The sequence below is a fragment of the Phacochoerus africanus genome, chromosome 2, assembly GCF_016906955.1.
Source record: "Phacochoerus africanus isolate WHEZ1 chromosome 2, ROS_Pafr_v1, whole genome shotgun sequence".
Classification (NCBI taxonomy): Eukaryota; Metazoa; Chordata; class Mammalia; order Artiodactyla; family Suidae; genus Phacochoerus; species Phacochoerus africanus.
The window spans coordinates 263,871,021-263,887,845 of record NC_062545.1 but is presented as its reverse complement, the minus strand read 5'-3'; the positions used below and the strand labels follow the sequence as shown (position 1 = coordinate 263,887,845).

The 16,825-nt window shown below is 51.2% G+C and overlaps 1 protein-coding gene across 1 annotated transcript in view; it reads left to right on the top strand.

Annotated features, from left to right (window-relative positions):
* Window positions 1-15,948, top strand: part of TTLL11 (tubulin tyrosine ligase like 11) — a 255,043-nt gene extending 239,095 nt beyond the window's left edge. The window contains 1 exon segment of the mRNA XM_047768318.1: window positions 15,112-15,948. Within this exon segment, the coding sequence (XP_047624274.1) occupies window positions 15,112-15,404 (293 nt within the window). The 3' untranslated portion in view covers window positions 15,405-15,948.
* The last annotated feature ends 877 nt before the right edge of the window (window positions 15,949-16,825 follow it).

Here is a 16,825-nt window from a genome sequence, read left to right as displayed (position 1 = left end):
GATCTCCACAATAGCTCTGTGTGTAGCGCATTTTCCCTTCAGCTTTCCTAAAAGACAGCTCCCGGGGCGGGGGAGGCAATTCCCCCAGCCCTGCCATGGTTCTGTGATGCAGCTGCCAATCAACCCGGGGCGAGGGACAGCAGCCTCCCGGGACAGGTGCGCTCCTCAAGTGTTCTGCACGACCTTACATGACTGAGGTGCTTTCTTCTTGGTAGCAGGTGGGCGTCTCTGCCCACACTTCCCCACTGATCACGCCTGGGAAGGGAGGAGGCAGCCTTATGTAAGCGCAGCCTCATGCAACCTTCTGTCATTTTGGCACTCTGCGGCCTGGGAAGCCCCCTCCCCCCTGAAGACTCAAGGGAATGTGGTTCTGTTCTGAATAGGCCCTGCAGGGACGCTTGCCACCTGCAGGATAAAATCTGAGCTCTTTAGCCTTTGAGACTGGCTTGGCCAAACTCCTTCCCATGCTCTGTGGTCCCAGCCCCCCATCCCAGCCCCGCTTTCCTCCCACACACCCCGTGCAGCAGTTGCACATGCTATTCCGTATGGGCCAGGCCGACATGCTTCCTTCCATGCCTCTGCTTGTGCTTGCCTCCCTGCTATAGCCCCCTCCCCTGCCCTGACTGCCTGGGCAATGCCCACCTGCCTCGTTTGTAAAGCTTCCAGGCCCCTCTCCCTGCCACTCATGACCTCTTCTGTGTTGTCAGCTCTTGGCACCCATACCTCCCTCCACCCAGCAGATCTTACCTGGCCGGATTCTAAGTGTTTGTATCTGTCTGTGTCCCCACCCATGCTGATGTTAGCGCCTGATTCATAGCTGGGGTCCAGGGCCTAGCTCAGCACAAGCTTACTGAACAAATGTGTGAGTGAATGACTGAATGAGGGCTCAGATGGAATGTCACACTTCTTACTCTCAGAGTGCCTACTCGCAGGACCCGTGAGTGATCTCCTGGTTACCTGAGACAGAGGACACATGGCCTCAGCCCTGCCTCTTCTTCTGCCATGGACGTTGTATGATCTTGGACAAGTCACTTGTCCTCTGCGCTAGGGACACCCACAGTAACCGGCTGTGACTCTGTAGCATCTTCTAGGCATGGTCTTAGGTAGAGGAGGTAATAGGATTCTAACCAAATTCAGGATTCTCCCTAATTCTCCATTTGAGGTGGTCCCAACTGGTCCCCGCGCGGCAGTTCCTGAGCTGGAGTACAGTGAAAGAAACATTTTCTTGCACTAATAAAATTACCTTCTCTAAAGAAGGCAATTTGCATGTTAATGTTTTGGGTAATTCTGTGCAGCTCCAATGCCCTCAGGGCTGCAATTTCTCTCTGACAAAGTGACAAAAATAAACTCCCGCATAAAAGAGCATTTCTCTTCTTTCTCATTTGTGCTCTAAAGTGACATTCTTCATATAAGTCAAGTTGAAACCCACTTCTCTGTCTTATTTTTGACATTGATCTGCCTCCCATCACCCCTCCAAGTGACAGGCCGGCTCCTTAGAATTCCTCAGAATGGCGGCTTCTCCTGGGTTCCTGTGGAGCCTGGGCACCCCCCACCCCCTAAGCCTCCTGACTCTGGTCTTCAGTAAATCCCAGAAGGTGCAGCCAGTTAACTGGGGGGCAACCATGGAGAGGAGGGAAGAAGGCTGCATTTGGTGGGGAAGAGGGTGGCCCAACTTCCCCCAAATTGCCTATTTTCTGAAAACAAAGAGCAACTAACAGAGGATGAGAGATTCTAAGCCTCTGCCCTCCAGGGCAGGAGACTGTTTCCCTGCCAGGCTTGGCCCCTCATCACCTAAAGATGATAGAGAAGGAAGTTCAGATTCCTAGGGTGTCTTCCCTGTGCCTGCCTGGAGCCCTTACCCCTAAGATCTCTCGCTGAACCCACACAAGAGCCACACAGGGTAGGTAGAAAATGAGGCTCCCAGGAGTTCCCGTCATGGCTCAGTGGGTTAAGAATCTGACACAGTATCCATGAGGATGCAGGTTTGATCCCTGGCCTCACTCAGTGGGTTAAAGATCCTGCATTGCCATGAGCTGTGGCGCAGGTTACAGAAGCAGGTCAGATCTCTCGCTGCTGTGGCTATGGTATAGACCGGCAGCTGCAGCTCCGATTCAACCCCTAGCCTGGGAACTTCCATAAGCTGCAGCTTGGAAGGAAGGGAGGGAGGGAGAGAGAGAGGGAGGGAGGAGAGAGAGAAAGAAAAAAAGGAATGAGGCTCCCAGAAATGAAGTGAATGAGCCAAGGTTGCCAAGCACCCGTAAGAGGCTGACCCTGGATCTGACCTTAGACGTGTGTGATGCAAAGCCTGAGTTCCTTCTACCCTAAGTGGATACTCAAGGCATTCTCATAGCATCAGGGGCCAAAGCGGTAGGAAGGGAGGAGAGGACTGACATTTACCCAATGCCAACCATGTGCCATGCACTGTGCCTACGAGTTTCTTTCTGTGTGTGTGTGTATTTGTGAGACAGTGCAGTAAAATGATTTTTAAAAAAATTTTTTTTAATTAAAAAAATTTGGGGTGCAGCGGGAATAAATCCGACTCGGAACCATAAGGTTGCAGGTTCCATCCCTGGCCTCGCTCAATGGGTTAAGGATCCGGCATTGCTGTGAGCTGTAGTATAGGTCGCAGACATGGCTCGGATCTCATGTTGCTGTGGCTCTGTGGCTCTGGTGTTGGCCGGCATCTGTAGCTCCCATTGGACCCCTATCCTGGGAACCTCCATGTGCCACGGGTACGGCCCTAAAAAGCAAAAAAAAAAAAGGTTTTGGCCAAGCCCATGGCATGCAAAAGTTGCCAGGTCAGAGAGATCAAATCCAAGCCACAGCAGTGACAACACCAAATCCTTAATCACTAGACCTCCAGAGAACTCCAATTTAAAAAAAAAAAATTATATAATTTTTAAAAGTTACTTTCCATTTACAGTTATGATAAAATATTAGCAAAGTTCCCTTTGTGGTGCAGAGGGTTAAGGATCCGGGGTTGTCACTGTAGTAGCTCAGATTCCTGCTGTGGTGCAGGTTCGATCCGTGGCCTAGGAACTTCCACATGCTGCAGGTACAACAACAAGAAATGTACTGACTATATCCCCCATGTTGTATAATACATCCTTGAGCCTGTCTTACTCCCACTCCCCACCCATGTGTTGCCCCCCCCTCCACAGCTGGTAACCACTAGTTTGTTCTCTAATCTGTGGGTCTGCTTGTTTTTCATTACATTCACTAGTTTGTTGTATTTTTTAGATTCTCTAAAAGTGGTATCATATAGTGTCTGTCTTTTTATCTCTGTCTGACTTACTTCACTTAGCATAATGCCCCCCAAGTCCATCCATATTGCTGCAAATGACAAAATTTCCCCCTTTTTTTTTTTGTCTTTTGGGGCCACTCAAGTGGCATATGGAGGTTCCCAGGCTAGGAGTTGAATTGGAGCTGTAGCCTCCAGCCCACACCAGAACCACAGCAACATGGGATCTAAGCCATGTCTGCCACCTATACCACAACTCACAGCAACGCCAGGCCCATAACCCACTGAGCAAGGCCAGGGATCGAACCTGAAACCTCATGGTTCCTAGTCGGGTTCGTTAACCACTGAGCCACAACGGAAACTCCCTCCTTCTTTTTCATGGCTTAGTAGTATTCTATGTACACATTCATCCGTGCGTGTGTGTGTGTGTGTAATATTCATTGTCATCCATTGATTAGTTATGGACACTTAGGTTGCTTCCATATCTTTATGCCTATAGAGTTCATTCAGTTAGTCAACTAATGGCTAACAAGCACCTGCCACCTGCCAGGCACTGGTGGTGATGGCAGGTGCCAGGACCAATAGGACAGACCCCCAGGCCCCACACCCTGGACCACACAGTAGCAGAGACAGACATTCAACACAGAAACACAGAAATCAACAAGTCATCACATGTTGCAATGAGTTCTATGAAATAAAATAAGTTTTAAGGAGGATAGCAGAGAAGACCTAATTTATATCAGGAGGAGCGTCAGGGAGATCTGTCAGTAAACGTGACCTTGGAGATGCGATCCGTGTGCTGACCAGTGAGAGGCTGAAGGTGAGGGCGCTTGCGCGGAAGGGGATGGGGGCTGGATCTTACCTGTGCTCACAGCAGGTTAAGGATATGGGTTTGCTGTTGAAGAGCTTGAAGCAGAATAGGAGGCTCGACTTGTGTTTCTAGAAGGTCATTCTGAATGCAGTGTTGGACCAGCCAGGAGGCTTCGTGGGAGTCCAGGGGGTGATGGCCCTGCAGGCTGAGGGGTGGGGAGGTGGAGGTGAGGAGCAGGGTGTAAAGTACTTGGGGTGTCGGAGGAGGGCTGGGGACTAGGGGAGAGGAGTTTCTGCAATGGCTCTCAGACTTCCTGCTGGAGCAACTAGGTGGGTGGAGATATAATTTATGGGAAGGACTTGAGGAAAAGCAGAGCCGGGAAAGGAAGACGCCAAAATCCATTTCTAACAGGCTCTTTGAGATGCTAATAAGACACCCCAGTGGCAAAAAAGCGGTTGGATATTTAAAGCCTAGGGAGAAAGAGAGAGACAGGCAGAGAGAAAGAGAGACATAGAGAAGCTGAGCCCAGGGGGAGAGCCCTGCAGGACCCCGCGCCCAGGGTGAACAGACCAAAGGCAGCAGAGAACAGGAGAGCCTGAGCCAGGGCTTCCCAGGAAGGGACAGAGAAAAGCAGGGGAGAGAATGTTCAGGGAGAGAGTTTCCATGGGGTCAGATGCAGAGAGGGAGCCAGCTGAGAAGAGGGCAAGGGAAGGTGGCCAGTTAGTTGGCAAGAGCAGCTTGGCGGTGAGGTAGAGAATGGACAGCGGGGAGGCTGCAGAGACAGCGCCTGTGTCAGCATCCCTTTGGGAACTGGGGCCAAACAGGGGGCAGAGACAGAAAAGTGACTCATGAATGCAATGGCAAGGCAGCCTTTTAAACAACGCCAGACCAGAGTGTGCTGCTGCTCAGTGGGCATGATTTGGGAGAAGGGCAGGCGCCAATGGTTGGAGGCACCCGGCACTGACACCAGACTACCTGCCCCTCCTCCTTTGGCAACGTTCCTGTCTCTCCCAGGCCTTCATCTGCTTCTTCCCTTGTCCTCCCTCTAACCTTACCCACTCCCATCCAGGCTCTCTCTCCCGTCCCGTCTACCCAGTCCCCTCTGTCAGATGCGGGCTCGAGCAGCTCTGTATCCACCTGCTGTGGTCAGCGAGACTCTGCGGAATTGCTGTGGTTGCTGCCTTATAAATCGTGAGCAAGACCGTCGTGAGGAAGAAGAGTTAGATTTGCTCTCTAGAAAAGTGGGGTCAGCGGGGAAGCTATGCCCATTTCAGCTTAGAGACAGAGAGCACACAGCGAGAAGGGGCCTCCTGGGGAGGTGATGAGACCTCCCCATTACTCGGGGTGGCCAGGCCAGGGCTCAGTGACCACCTCCTCAATGTCAGGGAGGATGTCTGTGGCTCAACACCTCGTGGGGAAACCACGGAAAGCCAGAGACAGGACCAGAAACCGCGCTGCTTCTGCTGGTCCCTTTCCTGCCTCTCTGAGTGACCCTGGTGCTGGGAGAGCAGAGTCACAGATCGGGGCTCCCCCGAACCGCGCCCCCCCCCCCCCGCACCGTCACCTCCAGTCTGTGGGGTTCCTGGTGAATGTCCTTTTGCCTCCATCCCAGAAGTCTGTAAGCGTCTAACTATCAAACAACCTCAGACTGGGAGTTCCCCTTGGGGCTCAGTGGGTTATGAACCCAACTAGTATCCATGAGGATGCAGGTTTGATCCCTGGCCTCGCTCAGTGGGTTAAGGATCTGGCGTTGCCGTGAGCTGTGATGTAGGTCGCGGATGTGGCTTGGATTCCTCATTGCTGTGGCTGAGGTGCAGGCCGGCAGCTACAGCTCCAATTCAACCCCTAGCCTGGGAACTTCCATATGCTGCAGGTGAGGCCCTTAAAAGCAAAAATAAAAATAACCCGAGACAAAGGTGGAACCCCCACACCAAAGGGTGAAAGAAGGGTCTGAAATGCACCTGTTCTGAAGATGAGGCGAGAGTCGCCCCTGTAAAAAGCTCATCTCAGTGTCTGATACATACAAACTGCACCATGTGCCACCTACTCTTGTTAATTCTTTCTAAAGAATTAACACCTGAGTGGTGTTATGATCCTGTAAGTGCCTGGGTTGTGTGATCTCTGAGGTCTTTTCCGAGCCAGAGGTGGTGACCCTCTTGCTGAGGGCTATGTGTTTAACCTCAGAAGGTTCCATTGGAGCTGTTAATCCCACCAGAAATGTCTGGAATAGCACCAAGGAGGTGCAGGAAGTGGGTGACCAGCCCCGTAGCCTGGTCTCCCCAGAAGGTGACTCAGGGGCTTGCATCCTTCACATGGTGGCATCAGGGGTGACACTGGCTGAGACGGGGGCAGGACCTCCTGGCCCCTCTGCCCTCTGCCAGCAATGTGACCTGTGATTAATGAAATGATGGCACGGCTGCTTCCATCTTTGGTTATGTTTGTTATTTGGGTGCCTCAGGCATCTGTGGGTAATGATTTTTCTCCAAGGCCTATTTATGGCTCATTCCTGACACTTAGTAATTTTTCCAACTAGCCAAGGACAAAGGCGACGGTGACTTCTTGTTGACATAACGCTTAAATGCAATGTCTGCCTGTGCCCCATGTCTGTTCCTGAGCTGTGGGGGAGGGGCAGGAGCAAGGCTATCCCTTTTGTCCCTTAAATGGTGGGCCTTGAGGGGCTTCCCTCTGGTTCGGGGAGAGGTGGTATACAGGAATGGTGGAGGTCCCCAGACCGTCATTCCAGACAGTGCAGCCTTGGGTGTAGGAAGTGTGACCTTGAGCAGGTGGCTGGGCCTCTCTGAGTTCGGCCCTCTGATCTGCACAATGTGGACTAGCAGTACCAGCCTCCTCAGGGCTGCACATGCACAGAAAATGCACAGGGCAAGCCCTGGTGGGCGGGGCATCCTCAATAGCTGTGGTTTGCCGTTTTAATTATTGTTATTTTAAAAACATTCAGAAGCCACCATCCCTCCTCATGCTTCTGGAAACCTGAGAAAGGGCCCAGCCCCCCACCCATTTTACAGGAGGGGAAAGTGAGGCCCAGAGAGCGGGGAGTGATAGGCCCAAAGCCACGCTGTCCGCTGGGGCAGAGACCACATGAGAATCCAAACCCCCTTAGCCCCCTGAATGACTTTTCCTCCTGGAATCCCAGGCAGTCAGCTTATTGGTTCCACAGACACTTTTTGAAAGCCTGCTCTGCGGTAGCTGGAGATGCAGACAGACTCCCTGGTCTCGAGACAGCCCCGCGTGGAGACAAGGGGCCGGCTATCTGCAATAAAATAAGAAAATGATAAAGGCAGTCCGGGCGGAGGGAGCTGGGAGTGCTGACATCAGAGTAGGCAGATGACTGGTATTTTTCAAGCGCAGTGTTGGACTTTTTCTGGGTGGTGCCTTGTTGAAAGCTACCCTAAAAACAAAAAAACTGGAGTTCCTGTTGTGGCTCAGCAGGTTAAGAACCTGACTAGTATCCATGAGGACACAAGTTCAATCCCTGGCCTCGCTTAGTGGGTTAAGGGTCCAGTGTTGCTGTGAGCTGTGGTATATGTCACAGAGGCAGCTCAGATCTGACATTGCTATGGCTGTGGTATAAGGCCAGCAGCTGCAGTTCCAATTTGACCCCTAGCCAGGGCACTTCCATATGCCATAGGTGCAGCCTTAAAAAGAAAAAAAAAAAATTAAAAAATAGAAACGAAGAAACCAAGCCCTCTGGGGTAAACTGGCTCCCTAAAGACCAGATAGCTAGTAGGTGGCAGAGCTGGGACCCAGATCAGCCCATCAGTCCCTCTTCCACGAAGCCAGATGCCATCTCATGGGAAATGCCCAGGTTTCATGCCATGCGGTGGAGCCCTTTGAGACCCCAGCCCCAGGCCTGGAGGGACCATGTAGCCGCAGCTGGGGAGCAGGCTTCAAGGCACCCTGAGGATGGAGAGAAGACACATTCTTGTGACGAACTGCCTTGGAGTCAATGCAGCCTTCACGGACGGCCCTTGTGGGGGCCATTGTACTGCACAGATAGGAACCACTCAGCTAATTCTAGTCAAGATCCTTCAGCTTTATTTCCCACCAAAGGTTCCAAATGGAAAGCTGGTCTGCTTACACATTTAGAATTCCACTGTGAGACAGGCACATCTATTCCAGGTGAGTCAAAAGAAAGAGATGTAAAGGCTGGGGCGGGAGAGGGAATTGGTGAGTGGCTGACCGAGGCCAGCACCCCAATATTTTGAAATAGAATTACTAGCGAGGAAGCGCAGGTATTTTTGAGAAGGGAAAAAGAAATATCTCATATTCTGTCTGGGGTAATATCCCTGGCTGTCGACAATGATTTGGATTTAATTATATCATATATGCAAATGTGCTCTGTAAACGATAAAATAATACATAAATGTCAGATGTTAAGAAAGAGCGCAGTGTCAGAAAAAGACTGGATTTGAGAGTCAGATCGGCGTGGGTTGAAATGCCGCCTCGTCCACTTAGGGGGACCTTGACAAGCCACTCAGCCTTTCTGGGTCTGCTCCCCTCAAGTGCAAGTGGGAGAATCTTTGTAATAATGTCCTCTTCTGAACCTTTTATTCCGAGGGAACCAGATGAGAAAACGGATATTCTTTGTAAATTGGCAAGTGCTATGCGCATGTAAAGTATTATTCTTGTTGCCATCCTTAAGCCCCAGGATAGATGAGCGGATTATCACAGAGCAGCCACTAGCGCTGTCATTAAGTCCTGTGTTCGAGGGCCCCTCCCTGGGCGTGGAGAGGAGAAGCCTTGGGGCCAGAAGGAGCCCCTGGGTCCACCCTCACCAGGCTGATTGACAGAATGAGGCCAGGTCTGGCAGGAGCAACATCCCAGGAACCAGGTGGCAGTCTTGGCGAGAGCTGTGCATATGGCTACACGGGTACATTTCAAAGGCTGCTTTCTCCAGCCACATCCGTCAGCCCAAATGAAGTTTCGAAAAATATCAGCATCGTATCTTCAGAGATGGGGGGGGCGGGAGGGGGTGCAGGTGGGGAAAGCCAGTTTGCACAGCCCTGCAGATGGGACCACACCTTCTTGCTGACATCCAGCGTGCCAGGGTGGGGTGGGGGGACCTCCCTCTCGCTCCCTCAAGGTGGCATCATTCCTTCCTTCTAAGAGTCTGGAATTAATTCCCTGACTCGGCCATCTCTTTGAAGGCTCTCGAAGCAGCAGCGGAGTAAAGAAGTTGCAGGAAGGGTCCTGGGGTCAGCCACCTTACCAGCCCTATGACTTTGGCAAGGCTCTTGAATATCAAACAGGATAGATGGTAACACTCGCTTCGTGAGATTCTGAGAGACCCAGTTAAATAACCTAAGTGCAGCCCTCAGCCCAGGGCTTGCACGTAATGAGGAGGGCTCAGTGAATACTAAATGCTATTGTCCATTCATCCCTTTTAATGTGATGGTCACTGATGCGATGTGACCAAAGAGATGCTTCCAGCTCCCAATCAGAGCTGCAAGGGATGTCCCAGCCGGGCTGTGGAGGAGCAGGAAAGAGGTAAAGGATTTCTTATGTTTTTTCTAAGTTAGCTCAAGTAATCTCAGTGATTTAGGAAATGGTAGGAGAGCACCCCAAGTATGGGGTGTACCTCAGCAGAATCAAGCAATGGCCCGGGATGGTATGGACTGAACTGCATCCCCCCAAATTCATATGTTGGAACCCTAACTCCCCCAAGTGTGACTCTATTTGGAGGTGGGGCCTCTGCAGAAGTAATTAAGGATAAATGAAGTCATAAGGGGGGGGCCCTGATCCGATGGGACTGGTGTTGTCCTTATAAGAAGGGATGCCAGAGAGCTGGCGCCCTCTCTCTGCTGGATGAAGACACAGCAAGAAGGCGGCTGCCTGCAAGCCAGGAAGAGAGCCTTACCGGAACCAAACCATGGGGCACCCTGGTCTCAGACTTCCGGCCTCCAAAACTATGAGAGCATAAAGTTGTGCTGTCTGATCCACTCAAGCTAGGGTGTTTTCTTGCAGTATTTGGCAGCCCAAGCAGATGAAGATGGTGGTTAAAGTTGGGTGGTGGGATTTCAGAGGCAAAAGCTTGTCCTGTGCATCCCCAAACGTTCCTGAGTCGCCACGGCAGGGCTTAGCCCAGTCCTTGGTTCCTCCAAAACCATGTTCTTCGCTTGTTTACTCCATTGCCTCCTCGGGAGCCCTTAAAGCCATGGCCGGGAGGGAGCGTTCACTCCCAAGGTTTGTGATCACCATTGTGAAGGGCTGCGGTTTCAAGTGCCGTGTCTGGGGCCTCATGAGACAGCATCCGGGGAACGGAAATAGGAACCTGAGTTTCTGGCAAGGTTCTAGGTTATTTTATGCATAAAATGTCTGAAAGCCAATAGCCTTGAGGGGAAGGCCAGTCCCCTCAGCCTGGTGTTGGAGTCCCTCCTTCCTGAGGATGCCCAGCTTGCCCTCACACCCACATCCCACCCATCACCCGACGGCAGAGCCATGGGCACCACCCAGAGGCTCTACCCAGCATCTCATCACCCCTCACCACTTGCTCCACTGCCTCCTGGTCCAAACCACTCTTAGTCCTCACTTGGACCAGCACAGCACCCCCTTAATGGGACTCCCTGATTTCTTTCACATGTGCCCGTGCCACCTGCTGTCAACATGACAGCCACCTGACCGTGTCACTTGGAAACTTCTCAGTGGCCACCCATCTTCCTCAGCATGAAACCCAAAGTCCCACCTTGGCCTGCAGGGCCCTGGTGGCCTGGCCCGCTAGAACCTTTCAGGTCCAGTCTGCCCCAGAACAGACAGAGAAGGGCAGGGCCTCTCAGAGGGCATCAGAGCTCTGGCCCCCTTAGCGGTCAGGCGATGACGCAGGAAGGAACCAGGAATGTGTGGTTTCTCAGAAACCAAGGGAGGACTCGAGGCAAAGTTGGAACAAATTCCTGCTTTTCTAGTCCCATCATTAGTCTTTTAAAAATAAACTGATTGAGTCTGTTTTCAATCAGATTGTCTAAAAAGGCAGACATTTTTAGCCCAAAGTCAAGCTTCTCCCAGTTCGGGGGCAGGCCCTTTTGTAAGCAAGTCTCTTTTTGCAGATGGGCTCAGAGTATGAACAGACTGAATTCAGCCGTGGGGGAGGAGGGAGGGATGGGTTCTCAAAGTAGGTCTCAACTGGCAGCCTCGTCCCCACCTGGGAATGTGTTAGAAATGCATGTTCTCAGGCTGCATCTCAGACTTTCACAACTAAGACTTTGGGTGTGGGGCCCTAGTCTGTCTTCCAACACACCCTCCAGGGGACTCTCAACAGAATCAGCCATGCCTGAGGCCTGGGTTCAAATCCCAGCCTTGCCACTTACCAGTATGTGACCTGAGGACAAGCTATTTTGTCTCTGGGCTTCAGTTTTCTCATCTGCATAATGGGAGTTGTATTAAGTATCAGAACACCAGGCATAGTGTACCTGACTCATACAAAAGTCAGTAATGTCCATTCCTCTTCATTTCTCTTCTATTATATATATATATATATAAACTTTTTATCAAAGTAGAACAAATATGCAGAAAGTTTGCATTGTGTTTCTTCAAAATAATGTCTTCAACTTCAAAAAGTTTCAAAGGTTTTATAATTAAGAGCAGCCGCCCCCGCATCACCTCTTTGCACCCTCTAGAATTTCCCGTTGCCTTTTTTTTAAGGCCATACCTTAAAATGTAATCCCAAGGGCACTACTCCAAGCGCCAAGTCCAGGAACTTCGTGTCCCTGGGATTACACATGGGACATACACATGAAAGTTCCTGGGCTAGGGGTCAAATCAGAGCTGCAGCCTCCGGCCTACGCCACAGCCGCAGCAATGCCAGATCTGAGACACATCTGCAACCTACACCGCAGCTCGCGGCAATGCCAGATCCTTAGCCCACTGAGTGAGTCCAGGGATCAAACCTGCATCCTCATGGATACTAGTCGGATTCTTAACCTGCTAAGCCACAACATGAACTCCTGTTGCCTATTTTTAATTACACATGTTTACTAGAGAAAAATCAGAAAATGTAGACAAGCCAAAAGAAAACCAAGTATAACCCATTAAACCCCACTTCCCATTTTAGAATGTCTTCCTCCAGATGATTTAGCCATGCTTTTTTTTTTTTTTTTTCCCTCCCAAAAAGGTCTGCATTGTATTTTTTCTGTGCGTTCTAGCTCCAGTCATAGTCTGCCTCCTCTTAAGGGAAGGAAGCGAGTATTCGTTGAGTGAAAAGTGCTCAGTCATCGCTATTCAGAGTGCGCCCCAGAGACCAGCAGCCTGGGTACCAGAGAAAGCCTGTCAGAAGTTCAGTGTCTCGGGCCCCAGCCCAGGATCTGCATGTTGCTAAGGCTGTGGTGATGTTCAGCCTGAGGGGCGGGGGTGTGGCTCCCAGAGCCGCTCAGACTTGCCGTCCACGGGATGCTCCTTACGGTTTTGGGCAGGTGACTCGAGCCAGAATGTAAATGATCGCAGCTCCCTTTACAGAAAGACTTGCTGCAGAATAACTGCCAGCCGGACGAAACCATGTGATTGATGCGGGGGGTGATTTACATTCTGGCCCGAGTTCCTCATCTTGTCAGAGACCAGGGACACGAAGTTCCTGGACTTGGCGCTTGGAGTAGTGCCCTTGGGATTACACCCTTGGGGAGGTGGGGGCGGGGACTGCACAGGGTTTCTCTGGCTTCAGATTCTGGCCTCTCCATCCTGAGTGTATCAGACCCTCCTACCGACTGTGACACACACACCCCCCCTGGCCCAGAGTTGGTGATCAGGAAATATCTGTCTGTCTCTTCATTTAGACTAAGGCCTCCATTCTTCCGTGTGTCTGCCGGCACCAGGCCTCTGTTTACCTTAAAAGGGTTACTGTTCTCTTTATCAACTCCTGTCAAGACCAAGCAGGGGACTTCCAGATCATCTGGAATTGAGAGAAGCTGAGCAAAGAAGCTTTGATGGACTTGGAAAAAGACAAAAAAAAAAAAACAAAAAACAACCCCCCCCCAAAAAAAAAACAACTTCTTTGCTCTGCTCCAACAAGTTTCCCACACACAAAAAAATCTCTTAGCCCCTAGGGTCCGTATGTAATCCAATATTTACAAACTCCAGGTCAGGCTTCTGCCTACAGTGACAGAGCAGGTGACTAACCCATCTGAGTTGGGAAGCAAGGCCACCGGGAAGATGTGGATTAGCAGGGTGGGAGCTGGCCTCATCTAAAATACCATGTGGGGAGTTCTCATTGTGGCTCAGCTGTTAATGAACCCAACTAGCATCCATGAGGACATGGGTTCAATCCCTGGCCTTGCTCAGTGGGTTAAGGATCCAGCATTGCTGTGGTCTGTGGTGTAGGTGACAGATGCGGCTCGGATCCTGCATTGCTGTGGCTGTAGTGTCAGCCAGTGGCTACAGCTCTGATTGGACCCCTAGCCTGGGCACCTCTGTACGCTGTGGGTACGGCCTTAAAAAGATGAAAAAAATAAAATAAAATGTGGCATTTGGTCCAGCCTCAGAACCACCTTTCTCAAGGAGCCCAGGGGATCCCGTGAGTTTGGATCCCAGAGTTCATTTTCACTAGGACATTGGGAAGACTTGGAAATTTTCATGCAGCACAACTTAGTTCAAAGTATTGGGAGTCAGAGTTTGAGATTCCAGGCCACAATCCTCTGGCTGTGTGACTTCAGGGAAGTTATTCAACATCTCTGATTGTTAGTTTCCTCACCTATACAATATGACATCATAACAATGACCTCTCCAAGGCACATCTGTGAAGTGCCTAGCACAGACCCATTCATTCACTCACTTGTGTACTCAGTGTTGTGGTTTGTGTGGGGGTTGAAAAAAGAATTTCCAGCATAGCGAGGTGAAGAGAAAGAAGAGTTTATCGAGATAAGAAATGCTGGTAGCACAGCAAGATGACCGCCTGATAATCAGGGAGAGCTGACCCTGAGCACATGGTCATGTCCAAGGAAAAAGGAGAGAGGAGGGGTCTTAGGATGCACTTGCTGGTTGGTTGGGGCATATACTGCCCCTAGAGGGGCGAGGTGCAGAGTGGGCCACATGCCTTTCCTGGTACAGGGCAGAAAGGAGTAAGCCAGTTTGCTCAGGAGGAGCTTAAGAACTCTGTTAACAATTGCAGTGGGACAGAAGGGGTCATAAGGTCTGGTCATTTTTATCTTGGCCAGAGGCTCTTAGAGTTTATCTCATTGGAGAGCCCTTGAAGTCCCACACTCAGTCCAACTACACTGGGACACTGTGGTGAGCTTGAGCTCACAGTCCAGCAGGGAAGCTAGAGGTGGTCAAAGAACCACACAAATAAACATTGAAGACACTGCAGTAGATGTTACAAAAAAAAAAAAGTGCAAGAGGCCTGTTCCAGGGGCCGGATCTAATCTAAGGCTCAGAGGAGATTTTACTAGAGTAAGTGATTTTTCAGCTCAGGTCTCAAAGATAAGTAGGATTTTATGAGGCAAAGTAGAAGAAGAACATTCCAGGGGTGTAGTGGGGACTCCTATTAAGACCTTCTAGAATATAGGTTTTTTTTTGGGGGGGGGGGTCAGGTATATTTTACTCTTTGAGGTAAAATTTACATATAGCAAAATGCACACATCTTAAGGTACAATTTGCGGGGTTTTGACAAATGCATGCACTCATCTAACTGACACCTCTCAGGATATAGAACATACAGATGACATAGAATGTCACTGTCATACTGGGCTCATCTTCCTACCCTTTTCCCTTCTGATAAAAGTAGTGGGCTGGGTTTTAATGGGAACATTTTATGGGGGAGCACAGGGCTAGGTTTAAATCCCAGCCCCGCTGCTTTCTACCCAGTTGACTTTGCCAGGGTCTCCCCATTTCTCTGAGACTCAGTTTTCCCATCTGCAAAACAGGGTTCATTGACCCTTCTTTACAGGGTTGCTTAAGGGTTGAATCTACAGGTGGTTGCGAATGCCTGCTGGCTGGCGCCCAGCAGGCAGTCTGAATCAGCCCTGTTTTGTTTCCAGAGTGAAAGCGCTAGGGGGAAAAAGCCTGGTTGAGCCACCTGCGCACATAGCCCCTCTAACACACACTGGTCTCTCATCCACAGGGATGTGCCTGCAGGCCTTTGTGGAGGCTTTCTTTTACCTGGCCCAGAGGAAGTTCAAGATGCTGCCTCTACACGAGCAGGTGGCCTCGCTGATCGACCTGTGTGAGTACCACCTGTCCCTGCTGGATGAGAAGCGCCTGGTGTGTGGCCAGAGTGGCACGTCGGGGGGCCGGCTCCCTCACAGTGGCACCCCTCAGGAGGCTGCCTCCACAGCCCAGCTGACCGAGAGCCATGGCCCACCTTGCACAAACAGTGCCCACAAGCTCTCCCGTTCCAGACATGCTCTGTCCTGAGGGCCGCTTGGTCCTCCGGGATGAAGATGGAGCCCTTCAGGGCCCAAGAGACCCCCCAGGTTTCCTGCCGGTGGAAAGAAGGCATGATGCTGAGAATTCCCGCCTGCAATTCCTGCTAATCGTCTCCACATTCTGCCAAGAGGCTGCCTGATTCTTACCCGCCCTCCTCCCCGTGCCTCTTGGTGGCCCACCTGTTTGCGAGCCGGCAGCGGACATATGATACCCAAAACATGACAGATGGCATCTTCTATTCTGGGCTCACGGGAAGCCACAACCAGGATGAAACTGCTGTGACTGGGGCAGGGGGCACCAACCGACCCCAAGACTGAGAGCCGTGGAAAGGAAAGGACTTGAGGCAGCCAAGTCAGGGCTGCCGGGGCCTTGGAGAGGATACAGTTGGAGTCCAGGAGCATCATGTTTATTTCCTATCACCTGTTCTGTGAAAACTAACTGGAACTATCCAGGAGGCGTGCGCAACTCTCCCACCCCCATCGTGTGCTGCTACGTGGGTGTAGTTAACAGACTGGCCTCGCTGGTTTCATTAGCTTGCCTGTTGCTGCGGTGTTCGATGTGTTATTTATTAAGATATGATTAACTAAGGAGGAGCTATAGAAGACTAAGACTGTAGGAGCCGGCGGGAGCCTCTGAGGTCATTCTGTCCCATTTTGCTTGACCTTGATCCCAAAGCAGGAGTCCCCCAAGTCACACGGCCTCTAATGGGAGCCCTCAGGGGTGGGGCGCTGAGTGCCCTGGGATAGGAGGTGGGGCTTCAGAGGGGAGGGAAGTCAGACCTGCATAGGGATCAGAGCAGTATCAGAAATCAGGAAAAGGGGAGCCTCGCTCTTCTTCCACAAAACCCTTTCTTCATCTCCCTCCATGTCTCCCGCAGCCCCCCTCTCAGAAGGGAAGCCCCAGGGGCAGCCAAAGGTAGCATTTGGGGAAATGGCCACAGGCAAGTCAGGGTCCAGGATCCACTGACACCAGGCAGGCAGGAGACCACCCTTACAAAGCCAAGCTCCCCAGAGCGTTGTTGGATTTGAAGCTAATGTGGTTCTTTCCACAGGCTCCTCCTTAAAGGACCCTGGGATCCTGGGACGGGGCGGGGGAGAGGAGCTGGCCATCAGGCTCTGAGTGAGGAGGACGAGGGATCTTGAAGGCATTAGTTAGCACGGCGCCTGACACACAGTCAGACTCAGAAAATGTTCACGCGTGTAGGGGTGGGGGAAGGTCAATGGCAGAGGTATGTCCTAGACCAGCACAGATGTCTTCCTTCTCCCGATTGTCTCTTCTTCTTCCTCCTCAACATCCTTCCCTGTCTCTGATCCAAGTCCCCTTCACTCCAACTGGTGGGAGTGGTTGAGTCAAGGTCCAGCAGAGAGCCTGGTACATCACAGATGCTCCAAAATTGTCTGTTGAAAGGA